The 24,156-nt window shown below is 42.3% G+C and overlaps 1 protein-coding gene across 1 annotated transcript in view; it reads left to right on the forward strand.

The window, feature by feature from the left end:
- MTUS2 (microtubule associated scaffold protein 2) overlaps positions 1–24,156 on the forward strand; it is a 1,510,781-nt gene that overhangs the window by 1,370,855 nt on the left and 115,770 nt on the right. Inside the window, exon 10 of the mRNA XM_085621650.1 lies at positions 3,515–3,581. Within this exon, the coding sequence (XP_085477776.1) occupies positions 3,515–3,581 (67 nt within the window). The remainder of the gene's footprint in view (positions 1–3,514; positions 3,582–24,156) is intronic.

Raw genomic sequence — 24,156 nt, forward strand, 5'->3', positions numbered from 1 at the left:
CTAACAAACCATACCTGCAAGGAAAAGACACTCAAGCAGAAAATGGAAAAACAGTACTTTATGCAAAAAGAAATACAGGACTCAATGGTGCACATTTAATATGCGTGTTCACATACAACTTATAAATAAGCGAATGTTTTGAATATGTTATGTTATGTTATGTTATTTATTTGTTAAAGCGCAAACAGCTGCCCCAGCAACGGAGCGTCCCGGCGCTGACCTAACCAGTACCTGAGGGGAGGGGGGACCAGCAGAGGAATTAGATGACAGAGAAGAGATGGGTTTTGAGTTCCTTTCGGAAAGCGATCAGAATGGTTTGGGTACGGATGTGCAGAGGCAGGGAGTTCCATAGCTTAGCCCCTAAGACTTTGAAGGAACGTCCACCCTGTCTGCAGAGCTTAGTTCGGGGGACCGTCACGAGGTGTTGTCCCAGTGAGCGCAAGTTGCGCTGGGGCGTGTATGGTACCAGAAGAGGGCGCAGGAGTTCAGGACAATCAGAGTTGAGAATTTTAAATGCCATGGTCAGGGTTTTAAAGTGGATCCGAGATTCAATTGGCAGCCAGTGCAAATTACGAATGGTGGCTCTGGCAGAGCACCTACGTGGGAGACCAACCACTGCTCTGGCGGCCGAGTTCTGGATACGTTGCAGTCTTGCTAGTTCAGCTTTGTTTGCCCCCAAGAGTAAGACATTGGCATAATCCAGCCGGGCAAGAATCATAGATTGTATAATGAGTTGGCGGGTTTTGGAGTCAAAGAATCCAAGTATGGGGTTGAGGCTCCTCATGAGACCCACACACGTAGCTGCCACTTTCTTCGTGTGGGACTGAAAGCTAAGTGAGGGGTCGAGCCAGACACCTAGGTTTTTGACGACATCTTTTGGCACGGGGGTGGGGCCAAGTACAGAGGGCCACCAATGATGGTTCCAAAGGGTGGGGTTTTTTCCCAGGAGGAGGACCTCCGTTTTCCCGGCATTTAGCTGCAAGCAGTTGAGTGTCATCCACCTAGCGACTGCTGCGAGGCCATCTCTGAATTTGGTTGCCGAAGGTGATGGGCCTTCTGAGAGTGTGATGGCCAGCTGTGTGTCGTCAGCGTACGACACCAGCGTAAGGTCCCACTCTTTTGCCACCACTGCGAGAGGCTGAACATATAGGTTAAATAGGGATGGGCTAAGCGCCGACCCCTGGGGGACCCCTTGCCCGATGGAGTGGGGTTGAGAGATGTAGGGTGGGGCTGAAACTTGAAAGGACCTGTCTTTTAAGAAGGACTGGAACCATTCAAGGGCTAATTCGCCAATCCCAATGGCCTCAAGTCGTTTCAGCAAGATGTTGTGTGAGACCGTGTCAAAGGCCGCGCTGAGATCCAACAGGATCAGCGCGGCACTTTGACCGGCGTCTAGGATACCTCGAAGGTGCTCCGTAGTGGTCAGCAGAGCCGACTCAGTGCTGTGACCTGGCCTGAAGCCGTTTTGGGAGGGGTCCAGGACATGGTTTTGCTGCATGTGATGGGATAGTATTTTGTTGACATGAGCTTCAGCCAGTTTTGACGTCCAGGGGAGCAGTGAAATAGGCCGGAAATTTTCTGGTTTATTGGGGTCCAATGTGGGTTTTTTGATGATGGGTGAAACCCAAGCAGATTTCCAACAGGTGGGGACCACCGCTGAGGAAAAGGAGAGATTGAGTAGTTTGGCAAGCGGGGGGAGGAAGAAGTCGAGTGATTCCAAGAATTTGGATGGTCGCATGGGGTCTGCTGGGGAACCAGACTTGACCTGTCTACATAGTTTAGAAAGGTCGTCGAGGGATATGTCGGGTATTCTTAGCAGTTTTGATGTCTCTGCCGTCGGATAGGGGGTGTTAGTGGGCGTAGCATCGTCTTGTGGAAAGGACGCGTAGATCTTCCTCACCTTTTCGGTAAAAAAGGTGGCAAGGTCCTCACATTGTTTCAGGGAGGTGATGCAAGAGCCTGGATTGGGGATTTTCTGGAGATTTTGGACTAAGTTGAAGATGGTTTTGGTGGGATTGGAGCTGCGTTCGATTTCCTTTGCGTAGAAGGAGGCTCGAGAAGTGCGAATCGCCTTGTGGTAGGTGCGAAGTTTAGATAGGTAAAGGGTTTTGTTAGAGTCTAAGTAGTCTTTCCTCCACTCGCGTTCGGCTTTTTTGCACTCTTTCCGTAATATTTTGAGTGAGTCATTGTACCATGGGTTAGAGGGGGAACTGCGGGTTTTAGTCCATTTGGGCGGAATTAAGGCGTCAAGCCCTGTGACTATCCATTCGTGGAAGGCGGCGTATACTGTGTTAATATCCCTATTCTCATCGGGGAGGTGGAATTCTCCTAGGTGGTTGATGAGGTCTCCGGAGACGAGTTTGTGCCATGGTCGTTTGTGGCTGGAGTTGACCGCAACTTTGGGGGGCGGTTTTTTTGCCATAATGGCTAATTTAACAAGAAAGTGATCAGTCCAGCCCATGGGTTCAGGGGGATCAGCCGCGACTTCCGATAAATTAGAGAAAACGGGATCCAGTATGTGCCCAGCAATGTGGGTGGGGGAATGAACCAGGGAGTTTAACTGCAAGGCCATGATGTCGGCTATGTGACTAAAGTTCACATTATGAATACCAAAGTGAAAACATTGAAATCATTCTCCTTTCTAAAGTAACTACCTTTCAGTAGTGTGAGGATGGTTTTATCCATACTATGTTTTGTTAAATAATGTTAAGGCACACAGTATATAAGATTCTAATGTTACAGTGAATGCACTTCAGGAATGCATCAAAAGGTAAAACTTTACATTAACAACGTTAGAGCACATAAATAAGTAGTGCTAAATGTACATATAAGTTGCATATTTGTAACATGTAAGGGTTGAGCCACAATTCCGCTGCTCCATGTATGTGTCCTTAATAGAATTTAAAATACATTTTTCACGACAGTTATAAAAAACAAATTTCTCTGTGTGAGGAATTCTAACACTGCTGCTGTGCTAGACTTTTTCTGTGGGTATTACTATAGCCTTATAGCTCGCCGTAGCAGACTATACCGGCTGTTAAAGGTCCGCTGCAGCGTTAAAGGCCCGAGCCGAAGGCGAGGGACTTTAACGAGGCAGCGGGACTTTAATAGCCGGTATAGCCCTGCTACGAAGGGCTATAAGGCTATTAGAACATTCTGCCACTAGAGGGCAGAATGTTCTAACAAATTAAACAAAGGCTTCTCGATGCTCGAGGGGATTTAAATCCCCTCTAGCTTCGAGAGGCTTTTCTAAAACATTGGAATGTTGCTCTGCGGGCCTTTACCGGCCCGTAGAACCAGGGAGCACTCCATTGTCTACAATGGAGCTCCCAACATTCCAATGTTCTAATGCATCCTAAAACCTTATTACTATCCAAAAGGTAAAATAATTTTCTTGTTCAATCTAGTATTTTATAGCAGCTCTCCTCTTTAGTTCTTTGGTTTATAAGAAGTATACCTGAGAGATTTATGTGTACAAGATGATGTATTCGATACAATTTGTTTTTCTTTACAGAATGAAAGGGGTCTAAAAAAGGAGAAAGAGCTGTCAATTGAGCTTGCAAACATCAGGGATGAAGTTGGTAAGTGACCGATATTGATTTTTTGTTGAATAGATTGTTATTCATGTCTTATAAAATATGCGATCAAATGACACTGTTCCTTGCTGTGAAATGATTCAGACCCCGTGTTACAAACAACAGTATCATATACACAGTTCTAGATTTGTGGCCAGGCTACTGTGGACACTAATAATGTTGTGGAAATAATGGCAGATCCTTGAAGTAAATCATATGTGAACTTTAATTACCACAAAGTATTATATGATCTATAACCATGTATCGTCTTTATGATCTATCATGTCATTTTCCGTCAAAAATGGGTAGCAGTAATGCGCTTGGTTTGTGAAAGAATAAGTGCCGGGTCCCACATTTCTTCGGTACTCGGCCGCCAGTGCTGGTAAATTTCAGTGGTGTGAATACCAAGGCTGTATAGTCCTGATTCCATCTCAGGCTTATTTCATCCACCACCTTACTCTACTTGCCCCTTTATGTCACTCTTGCTGGTTGTTTTTCACCCATCCTTTCTCCATTTGTCACATTGTTCCTACCTTTCTTGTTTTCCCTTTTCATCTTTTCTCGATCTTGTTTTGGTTCAAAGTTTAATAATGCAAAATATGTCCCAGTCCTCTAAAGAAGAGTGCCGGTGTGCGCCACCTGTGACCACTGGCTCAAATTAAACACTGGTTATTGTTTTATATCTTCAGTCAGAACCCGCTTTAGCTATATATTGTAAGGATTAATAAATTTTCTTCTGGAGACCAAGCTTGGACCAGTGAAAGCAGTAGTTTCAATTGCAATATGAAAATCATCAGCAAACAGCAAAACACAGAAAGTAATCTCGCTTTTAATATTTGTAATAGTGCCTGTGAAATCATTCACTAGCCAATCATAATTAAGAAATACATTTATATACATATCAGTTAGACCGGGAATGTAGCATTCATTTCATCTCTATCTGTTTACGCTCTAAATGTATGTGCAGCTGTCAATTGTTTAATGTAATATCTTCTGTCGAGGCCCTCAACTCTGACGCGACTTAATATGACCATCAAAAGAACCCCTGAAGAGACTAAGCTCCTTTGAATGTACTAAATATAGTTTTAATGTCATTGGATAGAGTCTCCTGCAAGACATGGGGCATTTTGGAGTATTTGATGAACCTGTTGCCATCTTAAAGAGGTCATCTAGAAAAGGGGCAGCCCAACCACCACCTGGAATCAGGGGCATATACATATAACTAGAACAGTGGTTCCTGGTGGGTCACAAATAGTTTCCCATCACAAATGACTAGAAGCTGGATATTATAAGCATGTCCTTGGTTCAACCGTAACTTTTCAAGCAAGTGTTTTGTACTCAAGCGATCACATTGTGTACAATACCAAAACCATTACAAAAGTGTGCATAACAAATGAAGGTAATAGAACAATTGATTGGTCTTGACAAGGCGCAGATCCAATTATATTTATAATGTAAACAACTCCTCATTTTAATGTCCTCATTGCCTGGGTCTTCAACAGCATTTTGGCCCAATGTTATTCAGGGCTCATCATCAGGACTAGAAAAACAATTCAAGCAATGCTAGAGCAAGATATCTAGAAATAAAGATTATTTTTTTTAAAGTGGAAAATGGGACCGTTGTAAAAGATGTTATTGACCTTCATTCAGAAGTAGTACTCACTTGTTGGAACAACGAATGAATCTGTGAAGCAAAAGGCAAAAATAGTAAGATAGAATATCTAAAATTCAGAAATTATAAAAAGTGAAACCACTGTGGTAAAAAAGTGCTCAGGTGTAGTGATTTCTGAATCATAGGAATCAATTACTGAGTGGCAAATAAATCAGCACCTCAAAAAGATTACATTCTGGTGTCTAGACAGGTGCCAGGGATCACCCAAGGCTCTAAAATGATTGAGAACCTGTAAATACCTGCACGTTAGAAAAACATTGCACAGACAGAGCACATTTACTTGCAATGGCAGTTGAAAATAGAGCCTCTGGTAAGGTTGACTAACCGCGTACCGTCCACAAGGATCAGGATGCACAAGGGAAGCGATGGCTGTCCAAAATGGCTTCCCGTCCATGTATGAGTAATGGTAGTAGAAAAAACTTTTCAAAAAACTATTCAGACGGGAAAACAGCTGAAAACAAGCTATTTAAAAATCGAAAAACAAAGTTTAAATTGAAAAAAGAAGCAAAGAAATTGAAATTTGAAAAATGAGGCAGTTATCAAAATGGCTAGAAGAGCAAATCAGGCAGCCAATAAGACACGGAAAAATGGGAGGAATAAAAATGTGTTCCCTCAATATTATGAGGCCACACCAGGTAGTGTTGAATGATTTAATTATAGAAAATCATACTCTGGTTGTGATACATAGTGATTAATTTAATAGGAAATTGATAGAAACACACTACAAAGGATTTTAAGTGTAAGAATCAAAGAGATCAAATGTATTTTCTGAAACATAGTTATTACAGTTAATGTGGCCATCTGAATTTAATTTAACATACCATTGTAATGTGCAAATAGCACTCGTTGGCGTAAATTACAGGTCAGTGGAGTAACACAGTTTTCGTCTGGGACAACAGCATCCTACTGGTATCGAGAAAAATGATTGCATTAAAAATAACCAACAAGAATGGAAGCTTGGTCAAGCAATTTGCCACAATGAGTGCATTATAATGTGCAGAGTAGAAGTCAATGGATAGAAAATGCAGTTTCTGCTAGAACAACATTATATATAATATAATAGAGTTGCATGCAAAAGTATTAGAAGGACTAAACACCACTGGGGAGTGCCAAATGGTGTTTAGTCCTAATACTGTTGCACTTCAAGTTCTAGCAACATTCAGCTTTGTTTAGAAATACTTGGATATCCCCACCTCTTGGGGGTTTCTTGACCAATTCAATTCACCTTTAATCTCAGGTTGTTCTCAGTGTGAGTTTTTTCAATATAATGTACAACCAACGGTGCCATTGTTACCTTACATTTGATCCTATTGTGGTGTTTACTCAATCTACATCTTACCTTCTGGGTGGTTTGTCCTTTATAGATATAGTTCAAGGGCCCCATACCACATAAATGACATTACTAGAGTTGCAGTGTGTAAAAGATCTGAGTATGTACGTGATTTTTCTGTGAATGAATTTCTCAGTATTGCTTGTAAATAGGGGTGGGCGGAATTTGCGTATTCGCGCTACGCAAAGCTCCGCGAAATGGTAAAATATCTCCACGAGCACGCAAAAGTTCCACGAACACGCGGAATTGCTTGTTCTGCCTGTTCGCGATGCTTTTTTCCTGTTCGCGAACGCTGTTTGCGAACGCTGTTTGCATGCTCGGGGAGAAATATCTTTCGAACACGCATTTTGAAAGCACCAGCAAGCAAAAAATTCCGCGAAGTCGCGGATCATGGAATTTTGGGCAATTCCGCGTTCTCCGCAGAACGCGAAACTACCCAAATTCCGCGAGTGGAACGGAATTTGTCGCCCAGGCCTACTTGTAAAGCTGCACATGACACAATTACCTCATCAATTACGCCTGGTAAATCTCTGCTGTCCTAAAAGTAATTGTAAATCAAAGATCTTACATTTTATTCTAGCATGCACTAAATGGTCCATCAGGTTTTTTCCTTTCTCGATGGAGAACTGTTAGAATTGGGAATCTCTAGTTGGCACAGGTATGGACTTGCGACAAGCAGGGACTCTCAATTCTAAGTCAGAGTAAGGGGATCACCCTTTCAAATAACCCCTGCTCACCCTTTAGGTAGTGTGGCGCAAGCAGTCAAGACTATTCTCAGGGCGTCATAGGTTAAGCATTTGTGAACACATACAGTAATACAATGACACACCACAAAGGGACACCAGTCAAGGTTATATCCAAAATAGGTTTCTTTATATAAGGCTTAGCACAAGACCAGAATAACGATTAAAATGACCACAGTATTATTTTAAAGTTCAATGTTCTTGTAAAAAGGCTTAAAATGCAAAAATTGGCTTCTTTTACTCAATTTTCAGGCTTTGTACGGTTCGTACCTGGGTGTGCGACTCGTCCGCATTAAAAACAAAGAAAGTACGAGTCAAACAATCGGTGCGGACTCCGGGGTCCGGGACGCGCACGCTGCGGTGCGAACAGAACAAAGTACCTTAAGTTCGTGGGGTCCGCGACGGACAGTGCGGGACAAGTTGATGGGTCCGGGTCGTAGTTCGGCAGTGTATTCGGTCTGGTCGGGTCACGGCGTCGGTACGCGGCGTTGGTACAGGACCTTCAGGGATACGTGCGGATGGCCCGGATCAGCTTGCAGAGTCCGTGGCGTTCGGCGTTCGAGCCGTACCTTCGGTGCGGATAGGCGGCGACACTTCTCGGCGCCGTACAGCATACGGGGAGGATCAGCGTACTGCGGCTTCTCGGCTCTGAGTACGGCACGGGGCAGTACGTTAGCAGCATACGGACCGTACCTGCGGGACGATGGAACTTGGGTCCGGCGTACAGGGTTCGGCAGCCAGTGATGTACGTCTCGAATCGGCGGGGAAGGTTAGGTGCAATGCAGCCAAGAGGGATACGGCGCGTACTAACGCTTTAGGATCAGCGTAGACGCACAGTGCCGGGCGGCAAAGACACGGCTTCGCGGTGGTTGGTGTACGAGGCGTACTGGGGCCAAATCCAATGGGAAACAAGCACAAATCGTCCAGGCAACTCAATTTTTGAAGGCATATGAGTCCAATGGTCCTGGGACTCAGTTCAGGGGGCAAGCTCTTCTTCCAAGCCCTTGGAGATAGTTGAAAAACAAAGTGCAAAGTCTCTTTCAGTCTTTTCCCCTCCTTTCTCAGCAAGGCACCAACTGCAGGCCAATCCCCCAGGTCAGGGAAAGTTACTCCTCCTTCAGCTTCTTCCAGGTCCTTCTGGTCAGGCAGAGTTTCTTTGTGGTTCAATCAGGATCTGATTTCTTAGGAGCAGGGCTCCTACATTTATACTCAGTTTCTTTTGTCTTTTCAGGCCAGGGGGGCCTTTGCATAATCCCAGTCCAGTTCTTTTCAGTGAGGAGCACTTTGTTGTTGAGACTCTGGCTTCTTCTTTCAGCAGGCAGGGCAGAGACATCAGACGCTCCCCAGGGGGTGGAGCCAGCATTGTGGTGGCAGAGCACTGCCCTATTCAGAGTCAAGGTGCACTCCTCCCACCCATCCTGGTGTAATCTCTCTATTCACCACCTGGTAGCCCCAGCCTGTCTCCTGGAACTTCCCAGCCCTGTCACTCAAGCTACACACAAAGAAGATAGCCCTCCCCTCCAGAGGCGGACTGAAATGGTTAGGCACGCAAAGGCTAACTTTCTAAAAGTAGCATTTGCAAACCCAGGATATTAAAACCTTCACTAAAAGATGTATTTTATTATTCTGAGTTCAGGCATACTAAACATGAATCTCTACCATGCTTCCTGAGACTGCTAGTATTATAGAGTGTTATAATCTAGCAGCCCATGCTGGCCTATGGAGAGCAGGTAGCCTTACAATAGTGAAAAACGAAAATGGCTGTAATTCACTATTAGGACATGCCACACACCTCAGGGCATGTCCTACCTTATCCTTACAATGCACCCTGCCCTGGGGCCTACCATAGGGGTGACTAATATGAAGGTAAGGGAAGGTTTAGGGACTGGCAAGTGGGGACACTTGCCCAGTCAGCATGACAGTACCAGACTGCATACAGGTTCTGCAATGGCAGACCGTAGAAACATTTTACCAGGCTGCTTCTGTGGGTGGCACAACCAGTGCTGCAAGCCCACTAGCAGCATTTGGATATACAAGCCCTTGGCACCCCTGGTGCACTCAACTAGGGACTGATAGTAAACCAAATAAGTCAAACATGGACACCAATCAATGTATACATTTTACCATAGGGAGAGCATATGCACCTTAGCACTGGTCAGCAGTGGTAAGGTGCCCAGATTCATAAAACAGCCAACACCAGGTCAGAAAAAATACAGGAGGAAGGCAAAAAGTTTAGAGATGACCCTGCAAAAAGGGCCTAGTCCAACAAGAACACAGAAAGATTTTCAGTCAGGCCAATAGGTCAAATTAAGGGCCAATGTTTTTTGAAAAATTTAAGTGATAGAATTACTGTGGGTGCAAAATGTTGTAAGACAGATGACTCGTTCATTCTGTTTCTTCTCTGTAGGTGCAATACCAGGCTCTCTAAAGAGACCTTTTATTAATTTTTTGGGGTAGCCCCTGTACAACAATTTTTTACTTGGAACTTCAGCCTCCTGAGAGTAATCCTTCCTCCATTTACAGGGCCTATGAATACGCAGAAACTGGCCAAAGGGTAGGACATCTTTCAGGGCCTAAAGTGGTTGCTTGAAAACTCAAATGGTGGGTAATGTTCAGTCAGTTTGCGGTACGAATTTGTCCCCAACAACCATCAAAAGGGTGAGGTCCAGGAAATCAATAGAGCTATTGCAGTAGTGAGAAGTGAAATGCAGGTCAGCAGATAAGGAATTAATCAATTAAAAAAATTCGAGAAGCATAGGTTCTTCACCACTTCGAATGAAGAATATATAGTCAGTAGACATTTTCCAAAGGTGTATGGGGCAGTGGAATGGATTCAGGATCAGATATGTGTCTATCTGCAAAGCCACTAACGTATGGATGACGCAGTTGGGGGCAAAAGAAGCCCCCCTTTGACTTGCAAGTGATAGGTCCCCTCAAGATTAAAAAAATTCCTTGTCAAGGCAAGCGTAAGTAGGCAAATGTCAAAAATAGTAGGAATAGTTGCTGGTCCAGGACATGTGTTCAAAATCTCACTGATCACTCTGATCCCCTCCCCTTGAGGGGTTTGGGTGTAGAGGACTCAATGTGCAGCCACACCAACCATTCAGTATCTGTGTCAAACTGGACCCCCTCAATGTGGTTAATCCAGTGCTTAATTTGCGCTGGTGGTTTCTGGTGCTCAGCACCGGCACTCAATCACCAACACCAGCACTTTTCGTGATCACCAGTTAAGGACACATTAATTTATGGTAGGCACAGGAAGATTAAGTGATTTGCCCAGAATCACAGGATGTTGAGCCAATGCTCAGACTTGAACCTGGTTCCCCAGCTACGAATTCAGCAGCTCTGGTCATTACGTCACATCCTCTCCCCACTTTCATAGTTAGAAGTTGGTTCTGTTATAGGCAGCGCTAACACAAGAAATGAGCTGGTGCAAGCTGCCTCCTGATGAGAGCCCCAGCACTTATGTTTTTTATAAATTAACCACTGGGTTAATCATATCTTCACTGTCACATGCATAACTTACTGGTCAGCAGTAAATTTCCAGACCCCATCAATGCAGTAAATCTGTCAGGTGCAGCTTTACAAACAATATTAAGGAATTCAGACACTGAAAAATCACATATATCCTCAGATCTTTTACCAACTGCAACTCTAGAAATGTTATGTATGTGGTATGGTGCCCCTGCAACTACACCTATATAGGACAGACCACTCAGAAGGTTAGATGTAGATTGAGTCAACACCACAGTAGGATCAAATGTACATTTGGTTGCACATTATACTAAAATAAAAATTCACACTGAAAACGACCTGAGGTGGCAGGCGATTGAATTGGTCAAGACACCCCGAGAGTTGCGGATATCCAAGCATTACTGAACAAAGCTGAATGTTGCTGGATCTTGAAGTGCAACAGTATCACAGAAGGACAAAACACCATTTAGGAGTGCAACTGTGTTACATTCACTTGTTGTCCTAGATGAATCTGTGTTTTTATCTATTGACTTGTAGTCAGCACATTATGATTCACTAACTTTGTCAAATTGCTTGAAAATGCTTCCATTCTTTTTAGTTATTTTTATGGCAATTGTTTACTGTTTTGCTATACCAGTGGGATGCTGTTGCCCCAGATGAAAACTGTGTTTCTTTATTGATCTGCAATTTTCGCCATCTTGTGCTATTTGCACATAACAATGGTATGCTGATGTAGAATCTTATGACATCATGACTGTAATAACTATATGTTATAGTATATGCATTTGATCTCTTTGATTCTTACATTCCAAACTGTATGTACTGTGTTTGTTTTAAATTCCTATTGAATTAATCGCTATATCACAACCAGCATATTATTTTCTGCAGTTAAGTCATTTCATTCTGCCCAGTGTGGTCTCACAATATCAAGGGCACATGTTTTAATTCCACCCATTTGTTCCTGGTCCTATCAGCTGCCCAATTTGTTCTATCAGTCATTTTCTAACTTCCCCATTTTCCAATTGTAATTTTTTTTGCTTCTTTTTTTAAATTGTTATTTTTGTTTTTCTATTACAAATAGATTGTTTTTTGTTTTCCAGCCGTTAAAGCAGTCAGAATTTTCTTTTGAAATGTTTTTCTATTTCCATTACTCATCTTTGCACTGGAAGCCATTTTGGACATCCAGACCTTCATGCATCCTGATCCTTGTGGATGGTACGAGGTTAGCTAACCATACCGTTTCACCTGCTGTTCTGAAGCAGCTAAGTAAGTGTGCTCATCCAAAGAATATTTATTTTTCTAATGTGCAGGTATTTTTCAGTTTCCCAACCATTTCATCGCTTTCGGTGATCCCTCACCCTTATCTGGACACCCAACTTTGATCTTATGGTGGCCCCGATTTATTCACCTGTGAGTCCTATGAATAAGTAATCACACCGCTAAAAACACCTTTCAACATCAGAGATTTCTGAATTTTTGCTATTCTGCCTTTTGCTTCACAGATTCGTTCATTGTGCCAACAAGTGAGTACTACTGAATGAAGGGCATTACTCTTGTTTGTAGACTATTATCTTTTACTCTGGTCCCATGTTCCACTTTTTTAAAATTTTTGTTTATTTTTATATATCTTTCTACGGGGTCACTGCAATTGATTTTCTTGTCCTTATGATGACCCTTAAATAACGTTGTGTCAAAACACCATCAACGATTCAGGCAATGGAGATATAAATTGATGAATTGTTTTTGTTCTATATGTGCTTGGATCTGCGCCTAGTCCAAACCAATGAATTGTCCTTTTGCCTTCATTTGTTATACACACTTTTGCCCTGGTTGCTAGTATTGTACACGTTGTGATCACTTGAGCACTGAGCACTTGTTTTTAAACCTATGGTTGAATCAATTACATGCTTTATAATATTTAACGGATGGGTCAAGCTTTTTCTCATTTGCGATGTGAAACTATTTATGTCCCGCCTGGAACCACTGTTCCTATTGTGTAGACCATCCTAAAGAGGCCCCACAGCCCATGATTGAGAGGCAGCTTATCCCAGGCCAGCACTTTGCACTTTTGCCTGTGCCAGGAGAGTTGCAACACTGAAAGTCTAATATAGATGTGGGTCTGATTTCAAATGAATGCTGAAGTATGTCAAATATTTTTCTGGGTCCCTTAAGCTTGCATGTGCTGTAAATGGTGGATTTTGCCTTGTAAGCGGGACAAATTGTGATTTTGTCTGATTAATGTGGAGGCCGGAGACACCTCCAAATATCTGGAGCATCTCCAGCAGCTGAGTCCTAGAACATTCCCTCCACTGCAGGCACACCAAAAGATCAGCAGCATACAGGGAGACTCGGTTTTCTTTTCACCAATACTTTCAACAAGCATATTTCCCCCCTTTTGTCTCACTCCCCCAGCCTCCTTCTAGATTATATACCTAACAATTCACCAGAATACGGGTAAGAGATTTAGGTGCATAATCTTTCCCCAGAAAAAGGTCATTTTTCCCACATATGCTGGTAACATTTCAATACTGTTGGAGTAAATGTTTGTAATGTTGTGTCTTGACTGAGTTTTTTCTGTCAGCAACAGCCCAACACAGGGTCTGACTGGACCTTAATTCTTGTGTTGATTCGGATACCAATCAAGCTCCCCCACCCAGCAGGTAATGGGGGTCCATGCAGCATTCTGTCAAAAAGTGCATTTAATTCTTGGAAACCGCTAAATGTTAGTGCAGGTCTACAGAGGTAACTTTATCATGTGACAGGGCAAGACAGCAGTTGAAGCGTCTAAATATTTTAATCTGAGTCTCATAACTGTAACCGTAAATTCCAAAGGTTTCAGGGCAAAGAGTGTCCTTGATCTGTTGCTGACCATGCTTTATTAATTGCCCATGATATAGCTCAACGAGTTGAACATTGGCTGCTTCAATAAAGCAGCGATTAGCATGTCACAAGTTGAATCCTGGCAAGACCTACTCAGCTTTTTCTCCTCCCAAATGTCACTCAACAGAGTACCTCTGTTATTTACAGTACATAGAAAAGGCCTAAGTGTGATTTGAAGTACTATAGAAAAAAGCAATGGCAAAGCTAATAGGCCTCGCCTCTAAAAGGTGAGTGCCAACCACCTGACTTTGTCAATGCTTTTTTTCACTGGCACTCCTGCATATTTAAGTGTATATTTTTATTTCAACATCCTAAAATGCCCTTTAGCCTTGTTGAAACAGTAAATTAAAAAATGGCATTTTAAATCATCTGCTCCAACATGGTTGACGGTTATTTAAGAAAGGAAAATTAAAAAAATATATTTATACTTATGTATATGAGCAGTGTGGTAGCACAGCTGCCGGGACCTCGCAGAAATAAAAAATATATATTTAAAAAAGTCTGTGAAGCAACGAAGACGGAAGCAAGTGGCACTGTGTAGTTTTGAGGCCCTTGCAGAATAAAAGAAAATAATATTTTTTGAAAGGCATAGCACAGGAAGAGGAGAGGGAGCAATCGACAAGAATGCACGCAGCCTGGCAGGAATGTGTAGCTGCCATGTCCTCCAGCAATCAACACCAGGAAATGTGGAGAACAGTAATTGATTAAGGAGCGGGGAACTGAGAGAGACAAGAAAGCCATCCAGTCATGAGCAAAGAGGCTAACAGAAACCCCACTCAGTATATTGTATTGAAGAAAATAGATGTTTGACAGCAGTCAACTAAGTTGCCTGTGGGTGAGACTTAATCCATACTTAAGTGCCCTCTTAAGCTTATAGCTGTATTTGAATATATGTATACTATTTTAGCTATTTGTTTACTATCGTATCTAGGAGGTTTGGCTAAATTTCTGAAATATTTGAAGTTTATGAAGCCCAAAAAGGGTTTGCACACCATGGTTTGTTTAACAATCAAAGAATTGTAATAACTTGCATACTGAAAATGTAAGCAGTAAAGAAAGGGGAAAAATTTGTTTGCCAGCCCTGTAGCATTACCATCCATTTTAGATGGAGTTACTCAGTAGAGATTTTAGGATTATCATTAAACCTGAAATTGGACCACTGAATTTTGCAGTAAGAGCTGCTTGTATTCAGCTGGAGCGGAGAGTGAATGTTCTCATAAAATACCAATTAATGTTGGCCGAAAGCAGTTTTTTTTGGTTGAGTACAGTTTTAGTAAACATCTTCCCCTCACCCCTTTTTAAATAAAATGGACCCATTGCCACCAAGAGTCATTGGGGTCTATTGCCCCACACTGTTATGTACAGATAACATAGTTCACCTCTCTCAAACTCTTAGGAGGTTACTATAGATAACTAACAGGAAAATTAGGTATGCCTTGATTAATGGTACCAACAGTAACATATAGAAAAGAGCAGCCATGATAACTAGAAAAAAATGATTCATTTAGACTTGCTACTAAAGCCAAAGGTAAATTGGCTTTACTGCAAAAGGCTATGGCACTTAGTTCTTATTAAATACATTCCGAGCCAATGGAGTGGCCTCTTTAAATCCTATAGTAATATTCTAGGGAGACTGTTAGTGCACTGCTGTGTATGTGTCGGAAGATTGGGGTAGGGAAAGAGCATGTACCTTCAACATATAACAAGCTTGAGCGCAAATTCCTATGCTGTGCTTGAAATCCAGGGGTAATGGCAGGACTTTATTAACTGAGGTACGTAAAGTCCCAAATCGAGTTATGTCAATACTTTGCTTGAGGTGTAGTTCATTTAAAAAAACAAAAACATTAAGGTACAGAATCAAGAAGTCCTCCTTAGACTTTCAACTGTCTATATGTATCTTATTAAACATTCCTCACTTAAAACATATCTATTCAGAAGGTAAGACTCAGACAAAGAAATCTAAGAACATTAACAGACAAAATAATGGGGGTCTACTTACACAAGGACAGTATTTTTTCTGCGGACGAGGGCATCTAAGAATTCTTAGCAATTGATGTTGACCTGAACAGTCTATGCCGTGGAACGTGAAATAATATTGTATTCTGAATTAAACTATCCAAACCAGGGGTCTCCAACCGGTCGATCGCGAGCTACCGGTAGCTCGCCGACCCTCTGGGAGTAGCTCGCCCTACTTTCTAATTATAGAAACGTCATTTAAGCATTTTATTTGTTATCCCTTCAATTTCTTTGCCAGCTCCAAGACCTTGCCCGCCCTCACACTAACCAGCTACTCTGATTAGCTGATGTGAGCTCAGTTGGGGCGGGGCGGGCCAAAGAACGTGACATGACATTCTTCCTGAAGTCACGCGCCACCTGCCTTTTCCAGGCAGGCGCCGCACTTCATAACTGCCATCTCATCCTCCTGGGAAGCTGCTAAGCTGCACAGGACTGGTAAGTGTTCTCCCCCCCCCCGATTTATAGCAGCATAGTTGGTAACTGGCTAAGTGCATTGTTAGTCCTTTGATTTTAACATCGGCTGCCACCGCGATTTACATCTGCCTTCAGTACCAAAACGTGGTGGCAGCCGATATTAAAATCCTGCAGGCACTGAGCAGCTACTCCGGTCGCAGCCGATTTAAACATCCAAAGTTCTTGCCTGCATGAACTGCTTTCACTGACTACAGCACGCATTTAATTTGCCTTTGCGTGGTAGGCAGTGAAAGCTGCTCAGTGAATGCAAGGCCCTTTGATTTTAACGTCGGCTGCCTCCGCATCTTTACATCTGCCTTCGATAATAAAGTGCGGTGGCAGCCGACCTTAAAGTCCAAGATCCTGCAGGCACTGAGCTGCTACCACGGCGGAGGCCAGTGTTAAAAATCAGAAGTCCTTGCCTGCCCTGTACTGCTTTCACTGACTTCTACACGCTTTAAATTTGCCTTCATGTGGAAGTCAGTGAAAGCAGCTTCTTAGTGCATGCAAGGCCCTTTGGTTTTAACATCGGCTGCCACTGTGCTTTATATCTGACTTCAGTAATAAAGCAAGGTGGCAGACGAGGTTAAAGTCTAAGGTCCTTGCAGGCACTGGGCAGCAACTGGGGTGGCAGGCAATGCTAAAATTAAAGATTCTTGTCTGCACAAACTGCTTTCACTTAACTACTACAGCACGCTTTAAATTTTCCTTTGCGTGGTAGTCAATGAAAGCGGCTCAGTGCATGCAAGGACCTTTGATTTTAACATCAGCTGCCGCTGTGCTTTATTATATCTTCTTTCAATTTTAAAGTGCGGTGGCAGCCAGTGTTGTAATCAAAGCGCTTTACATGTACTGACCCGATCCTCCCAAAACAGGCCCTTCACCTCTCTGTACTGTCACTCCCAGTCTCTGTCTCCCACTCTCTTCCTTTGTGTTAAGGCAGGCTTGTGTGACACGGAGCTGTGTTCTGCTGCACCATAGCTACGAAAAACAAATTGATTTGTTAAGTACTTCTACTGGTATGCGTAGTGGCAGTTTCCAATTTTAGTGGCTGAGATGATGCAATTTCTTCTTGCGTGGGATTTTTCTAAGCAAGGTTCCTTAGATGAGCCCTTAAGTGATTTTACCCATGCACTTTGATCCCATTGATGTTCTGTGTGTATTTATGGTTCTTGAGGTGTTACTTAGAGGAATGTTGAATGGAGGACTCCATTACACTGATTTAGAAACTCATGGCCAATGTAGGAGGAAAGCAGGGTGGTGAGTGCAATAGACAACTGGAGTGTGTGAACGTGCACGAGGTGTGATCAGATTTGACATTTGTTTTTTAGGAACAAATTCATGCTCACTTGTCGGAGCGTTTTCAGTATTTCATGATGTGTACGAGTTTGAATTAATTTGATCTGTACATAAGATTTGTTAATGTATAAGCACGATTTATTTATTATTTCAATGGTATGTAAGGTTACCAGAGGCATTTTCAATCAATGCAAATAGGAGCTATAATGCAGCCCTCTTTATGCATAGTTACAGAAATGTCTGAGAAGTATCTGCTTTCCCCGCGGTCTGGGCGGGAGATGAGAGCTCTTTTGAAATACCACGAGAATAAAGCGTTCTACCAGTGTCCTATTTATTTTTCATGCTTATTTTCAGGAAGTTATGTTTTTTATACAAAAAATAATCCAGCTATCTGTTTTTGCATGTGTTTGCATTGTTTGTAGGTGAGTCCTACTCAACAGAAGTGATATAAGGCTGGACTAGATAAATGTATTGTATTCCTTTTTTTAATGGATTTCAAAGGGTCTTTCCTGGCTAGAACCTGTTATTGATCTGACTATGGAGCTTTCTGTTTATTGAGGTATGCACTGAGGGACATTGCCATATGTTTCATGCTACTATATTATTACTGGAAGTAGAAGAGGACTGTGCAGTGAGTGCAAGGCTTAGCAGACAGTCTGTTGCTGAACATTGCAGAACTATGCATTTTCTGAAAATTGACTTTGCAGAGTTGGAGGATTGTGGCTCAATGGTTAGAGAGGCAGACCCTGAAGCAGAGTTCTGGCCAGGGACCAGGGTTCGATTCCCGCCTCGGCAGGGCTCGGGCTCAATTTCCTCAGACCTGTCTATTCTCGCCTCGGTGCCTATTCTAATCACGGGCCCCATGCTGCAACTCTGGGCAATAGCTTGCTTAGCCTCCACACCGGCCCAACAGCGCTAAGGATGCCTGGCTTCACCCTGGGGGTGCCCAGGAGTGGACACTTCACAGGGAAAGCCAGGAGGGGTTCCACAGCGGTATGAGTATCAGCGCCAGGAAACCGCAAAGGCGACACCGCAAGGTGTCCGTCTGGTGACAGTGCGCTCTATAAGTACCTTGACATTTACATTTACATGGGACGCATTGCATAGCAGTGTGGTGAATGAGGTGTGAGGCAGATGTACAGTTTACTTTGTTATGATTTTCAGTCTGCTGACCGCTTTGACCAGCTCTATAGTTGTATTGTGTTCAAACCAACGTATGGGCCACAAAGAAATTAGGCTTAAAGACAATGAAGCAGGAGGTGTCTCCGAAAAATGCGTGAGTTGCTTGGCCTTTAGTAGCTCACGACGATTTTTACTGATCAGAAGTAGCTCTCACTACAGAAAAGGTTGGAGACCCCTGATCCAAACTTACCAGTACACAAAGATTGAAGGTAGAAGCTATTGCCAGTGTATCTGGTAGACAGTTTTTTGTGTATAACTTCAAACATCAAAGAAACTAGGCAATATTATGAATTGCCTGAATGAGTGTAATTTCTCTAGTTTGCAGAAAACCAAGAGTGCCAGGGAATTATATATTGTAATAGCAGTACAGTGTACTGCTTAGGGCTGTACTGGTTGTCAAAGGCTCACTACCACAGATGTTGGCCTGATCAAGTTGGTCATCGATCTGATGCCATGGTGGGCTTTCTTTTTTAAATAATTATATTTATTGAATTTTCAATAGACACGCACACATACAGAATAATGATAGGAAATTTAACAAAAACCAAACTTACTGAATTTGGTGCTGTTGGGTACACAACGATCATCCATTACTTCCCCCTTCGCCCCTCCGTATTCCATATGACAAACGAGGCATTCCCCACTGCAGTATTGTTCCCAGTGGCCTACTCGTCCTGGCAAAGGGTGATACACATATTTGTGTGGGCCTTTGCTGATAGCTTCTGTCGATCATCCTCAGCAGACTTTAAGCTTGCATTTGAGAGCAATATCTTTATGAAATTATGACCCAGCTACTTTGTCATGTCATAGAACTTACATTTTTCACGGGTAACATTTAAATTTGCAAAACATTTCAGCAAAATCTGATTGTGTACTTCAGTACTTTTTGCAAAAATTAAGGTGTCCGCTTGAAGCACCTTAGACACCTTTAAAAAAAACATCCATTAGTTTCTGGAATACTCTGGTTGCTGAGAGAAGTCTAAATGGAAGTTTCACATATTTAAAGGTGCAAAAGAGCGTTACAAAGGTATTCAAATCTAGGCTTAGCCGACAGTGCCACCTGATGATACACTGATTTCAAATCAATCAAGGAAAAGTAAAGTCATCCTCATGATTTCACGAATACCTGGCAGGGGGTGGCATGACTGCCACGGCTGAAACCCATTTTGAGGAATCTGTTGACTTTATAATACCATCTGCACATAATTTGTCTAACATTTTTTCAAGTGTTCCCTGACACGCAATGGGAATACTGTAGCAATGTCCTATTCACGTCTACTCCCTGAGAGAAGGACACCGAGTCTTGTCCTCGTTAAACAGAGTGAGCGTTAAAACTTGCAAGCCAAGTGCGGCTTCAGACCTGGTCTTTGACAGAAGGTGGTGCACCACTGCCAGATTGAGGTGCCTATTAAGTGCCTGTAGGTTCTACATTCCACTGGAAAAATGCCTGCAATTGATAAAGGCTGGTAACGCCCCATGAAGGTTAATTTTTTTTATATTTCTGATTGTTCCTGTACTTGATTTAAAAGTTGCAAAAAAGAGGGCAGAATGATGGCAGTAGACATGATTTCTCTGTGTCTTACAGCGCAGTAAGGTTCGGATGGAGGATTGCTTTTGGCTATTCTTTTCTAGCCCTGGACTTTGAGTCTCCATCCTCCAGTGACCTTTGCATTTTTCATTTGCTGCAAACCCTTCTAGGAATTGATTGTGTCCGCTGCCAGCTCAGGAGCAAAGGGGAATTAGATCAGCGGATTGTTGGGAAATGTTACAGAAATGATGTAAGACCCCATGACTTAACCCTCACCTATTCCTCAAGTGTCCCGCCATCATGTCACTCCAGATTATGTCCCTTAAGCGTAACTGCAGGCAGCACACATCTGGCAAGAAAATGAAACTCTCATTGTCTTTGCTAGTGGCTCATTTTAAGGCAGATTATGTCATGTACTACACTTTATATTTGAATGACTGCTCGATGATTAGCAATAAAACAATCATTTGGCTGGACAGATGTATTTTCATTGAAAATTGCCTGGGTATAAGGTCGTTTAGTTTAGTATTGTTATAATATTAAAAACACATTTCTCTACTTTGTCTTAATGAAAAACAGTATACTTAACATTATATAAATGGAATCTATATTCCTTACTACAAGTTTGTTTTAGGTTTATGCAATATATCCTAAAAAAAACTGCAGTTCAAGGCACCGAAACAAAACAATAAAGAAAAAGGCCCCTGCAGATAGACTGTTGTCTTGTCATGTAAACCTCACACACAGTTAGAAGTATAAAGATTAATGCACATTAAGAGGGCCAGATTTCACCATCTCTGCACTAGTACACAAATCAGTAAATGTTTGCTGATTGTGGGAGAGAGAATGGACTCCATGAAACATAGGGATTTGTGAACTAGGGCAAACTGACTTTGACGTATTTTCATTGTCGTGCATTATCAGGAATCGAACAAGTATATTTTCCCCAGTGATCATATGTGAAAAATGAGATGAAGTATGAAGCAAGACACGTTTTCTGTATTTCTAATTATAAAAGTAACATAAATAGTGCAGAATAACTCTGCTATTGATGAAACCTGTTTTTGTTAAAAAGTATTACATGTTAAATCATTTATAAAATCTCCAGATGTGGCATATTTTGAGCATTTATCTCAAAATCTCAGCATCCATTTATTTACACAGGATTTTAAGTATCCAGTTTTATGGCTCCAGCTATAGTAAACTCATTTGCACGAATCCTATATTGTACTGTATGTTTTTGTTATATATAACAAAAAGTGTTTATCACCTTGTGGCTGTTCATCCAGGAGCGTTGACTGAATCTTGTGATGAGCACAATGCTGGGTTATTTTCATATATTAGTAGACTCTGGCACCTATACCTAGGAGTGTACGAACCCAAAATTTGGAGTGGTGCACCACTTGATAATAAAAGTAGTTTGTCAATAAGTCATATAGTCTTGATTTAGTTGAATCTGATGTAGAACTAGCAGCAGCCGTCAGCTCCATATAATTATACTACTATACAGAGCTGACGGCTGCTGCTAGTTCTACTTCAGATTTATCGCATGCTGGCCCTTATCAAGGAGGCCCACGCAGCCACACTGTACATGTGCATTTTCTCTCCCAGGACCGTACTTCACCCTATGCCCTGAAGAAGTTCATTGTATATGAACGAAACGCGTTGGCTGGCAATTTTCTGTATTTGGATACTTTTGAAAATAAAGGATTCATTACGACAACTAAATAAAGACTATATGACTTATTGACAAACTACCTTTATTATCAAGTGGTGCACCACTCCAAATTTTGGGTTTGTTCATTATCTACATCTCAGCTGGCACCTGATGGAAGGTGCTGGAGTAGCTTGTGCACACTCAGCCGGATTTATTGTTGACTCAAACACGAAGGGAACAGAGCAGGGGAGTGCGGTCACTAAGTCTGCTGTTGCCCGTAACCGTACTCACCTAGGAGTGTACCTAGGAGTGTACGTGCTAGTCATGTGACTAGAAAATTTGGGTCAAGTAGGCACAGAAAGGAATCACTTAGTTAAGTCCAGCATGGCACCAGTTCTAGGTACAGATGGTTTAAGGCTAGGTAATGTACATGCAAGCCTTTCAGCCTTCGCGGGCTGTTGTTTTTAGGCACAGCATGAGGTTGAAATCTCCTATTAGTTTTCCAGTTGAGGAACATCTGGTTTTGGAATGGGGCAAGGACGTTGCATCTTTATTAGTTAAAGTGTCTTTTCTTCAACTGAATACCAGTCTACATGGTGGTGGTGGACCGTGTGTCCCAGCAGAGGTTGCAGCCAACATTTATGGAGATGTGTTAAAATGTAGACAAAGCACAACTGAAGTTTCACCAGTTATGGCACGGGGTTACCTTGTCAAATACATACACTATAAATGCAAAGCTGTAGGAGCTGAGGCGTGTTACACAAGAACTGCACAATAAAACCTGCTCATATGTAATAGACTACCAGACTTCATAAGTATTTCATTTATCAGGACCTTGAAATAAACATGACAGTAGAGAGAACGGTAAGAAGTGCGAAGAGGTTTATCCAACTAAGCCAGGTCACCTCGACACAAAATGTGAGGAATCGCGAAAGAAAAATGTATACTCAGTAAAAGAAACGTGTAAAATTGTGATATTGTATAACCTCAGCACATAGGTTGTTGGATAGATGCCCTTCATCAGGGCTTTGTAAGGTGTATTGGATTCTTATAAAAAAGGCCTAGAAAGGTTTGTGTGTGCACTTTTAACCTGGCTTTGGTGGTGAAGAACAGATCAATGCCTGGCGTTGATGCGGATGTCTCGGGTTCTACATAAAAACAAATGTAGCCATGTTTGTAGTTATGCTCACGGACAGAACTGTAGGGGGCATTCAAGAGAAGATATGAATGTTGAACGAAAGTAGCTAATATAATGAAGAATTGTTTATTTAAAAAAATATATATATAGGCTGGAGGAATAGGTATGTGTGGGTGGGTATAATCTAGTAAACATTGTTTCTGCAATGTAGGAGGAACCTTGTACAACATATGCACAGGGATTAGAGATGGGCATTTCAGGCACCTGGAAAGAAATCTGCTGATTTTTTTTACAATGAAAAGGAAAACACTAATATTAAACAATGTTTGACAGGACATTAGAGTTTTGGGACGTGTAACCGTTGCTTCCAGACATCTTCCTGTGAAAAGATATAGTTTTTATGACCTACAGCTCACCACAGAAGTTGAATGAATGAATCAAACCAATTTATAGAACGTGCTGTTACCCTAATAGGGTGCCCTGGCACTGAGGAAATCCAGCAAACATGCAAAAGACCATTTTGACGAAAGATACATTTTAATTTATTTTTTTAAATAAGCTACATTTTTTCCTACTGACTGCCAAGCTCCATTTTATCTGGAAGGTGTCAGGATACAGGCCAAACATAGACAGCATAGCACGCTTGGGGTCTAGAAAAGGTGGAAGACGGGTCCTTGGCAACTCGTGAGATCAGAACACTAAAATGCAAATTGCATACATTCACACACTGACTCCTGCTGTTAAGGTCACATCTAGGACAATAGTAACAAACTCTTATTTAAGCTCACTCAGGGCTCAGAGGCTTCACCAGGCGACATGTCGCCAGTGCTTAATTTGAGCTGGTGACTTCCGGTGCTCAGCACCGGCACTTAATTATCAACACCAGTGCTTATCATGAGCATCAGTTAAGGACACGATCATCTATGATCGGTACAGGGAGAATAAGTGTTTTGCCCAGAATCACAGGATGTTGAGCCGACGCCAAGACTTCAACCTGGTTCCCCAGCTCTGAAGTTGGCTGGTCTGGCCATTACGCCACACCCTCTTCCCCACTTTCATGGTTAGTAGTTGGTTCTGTTTTAGGCAGAGCTAACAGGAGAAATGGGCTGGTGTAAGCTGCCTCCAGACGAGAGCCCTGGCACTTATTTTCTTTTACAAATGAACCACTGCATGTCGCTAGTTGCACTTTTATCTACCCCTCACGTTTGT

This window comes from Triturus cristatus, chromosome 8 (genome assembly GCF_964204655.1).
Source record: "Triturus cristatus chromosome 8, aTriCri1.1, whole genome shotgun sequence".
Taxonomy (NCBI): Eukaryota; Metazoa; Chordata; class Amphibia; order Caudata; family Salamandridae; genus Triturus; species Triturus cristatus.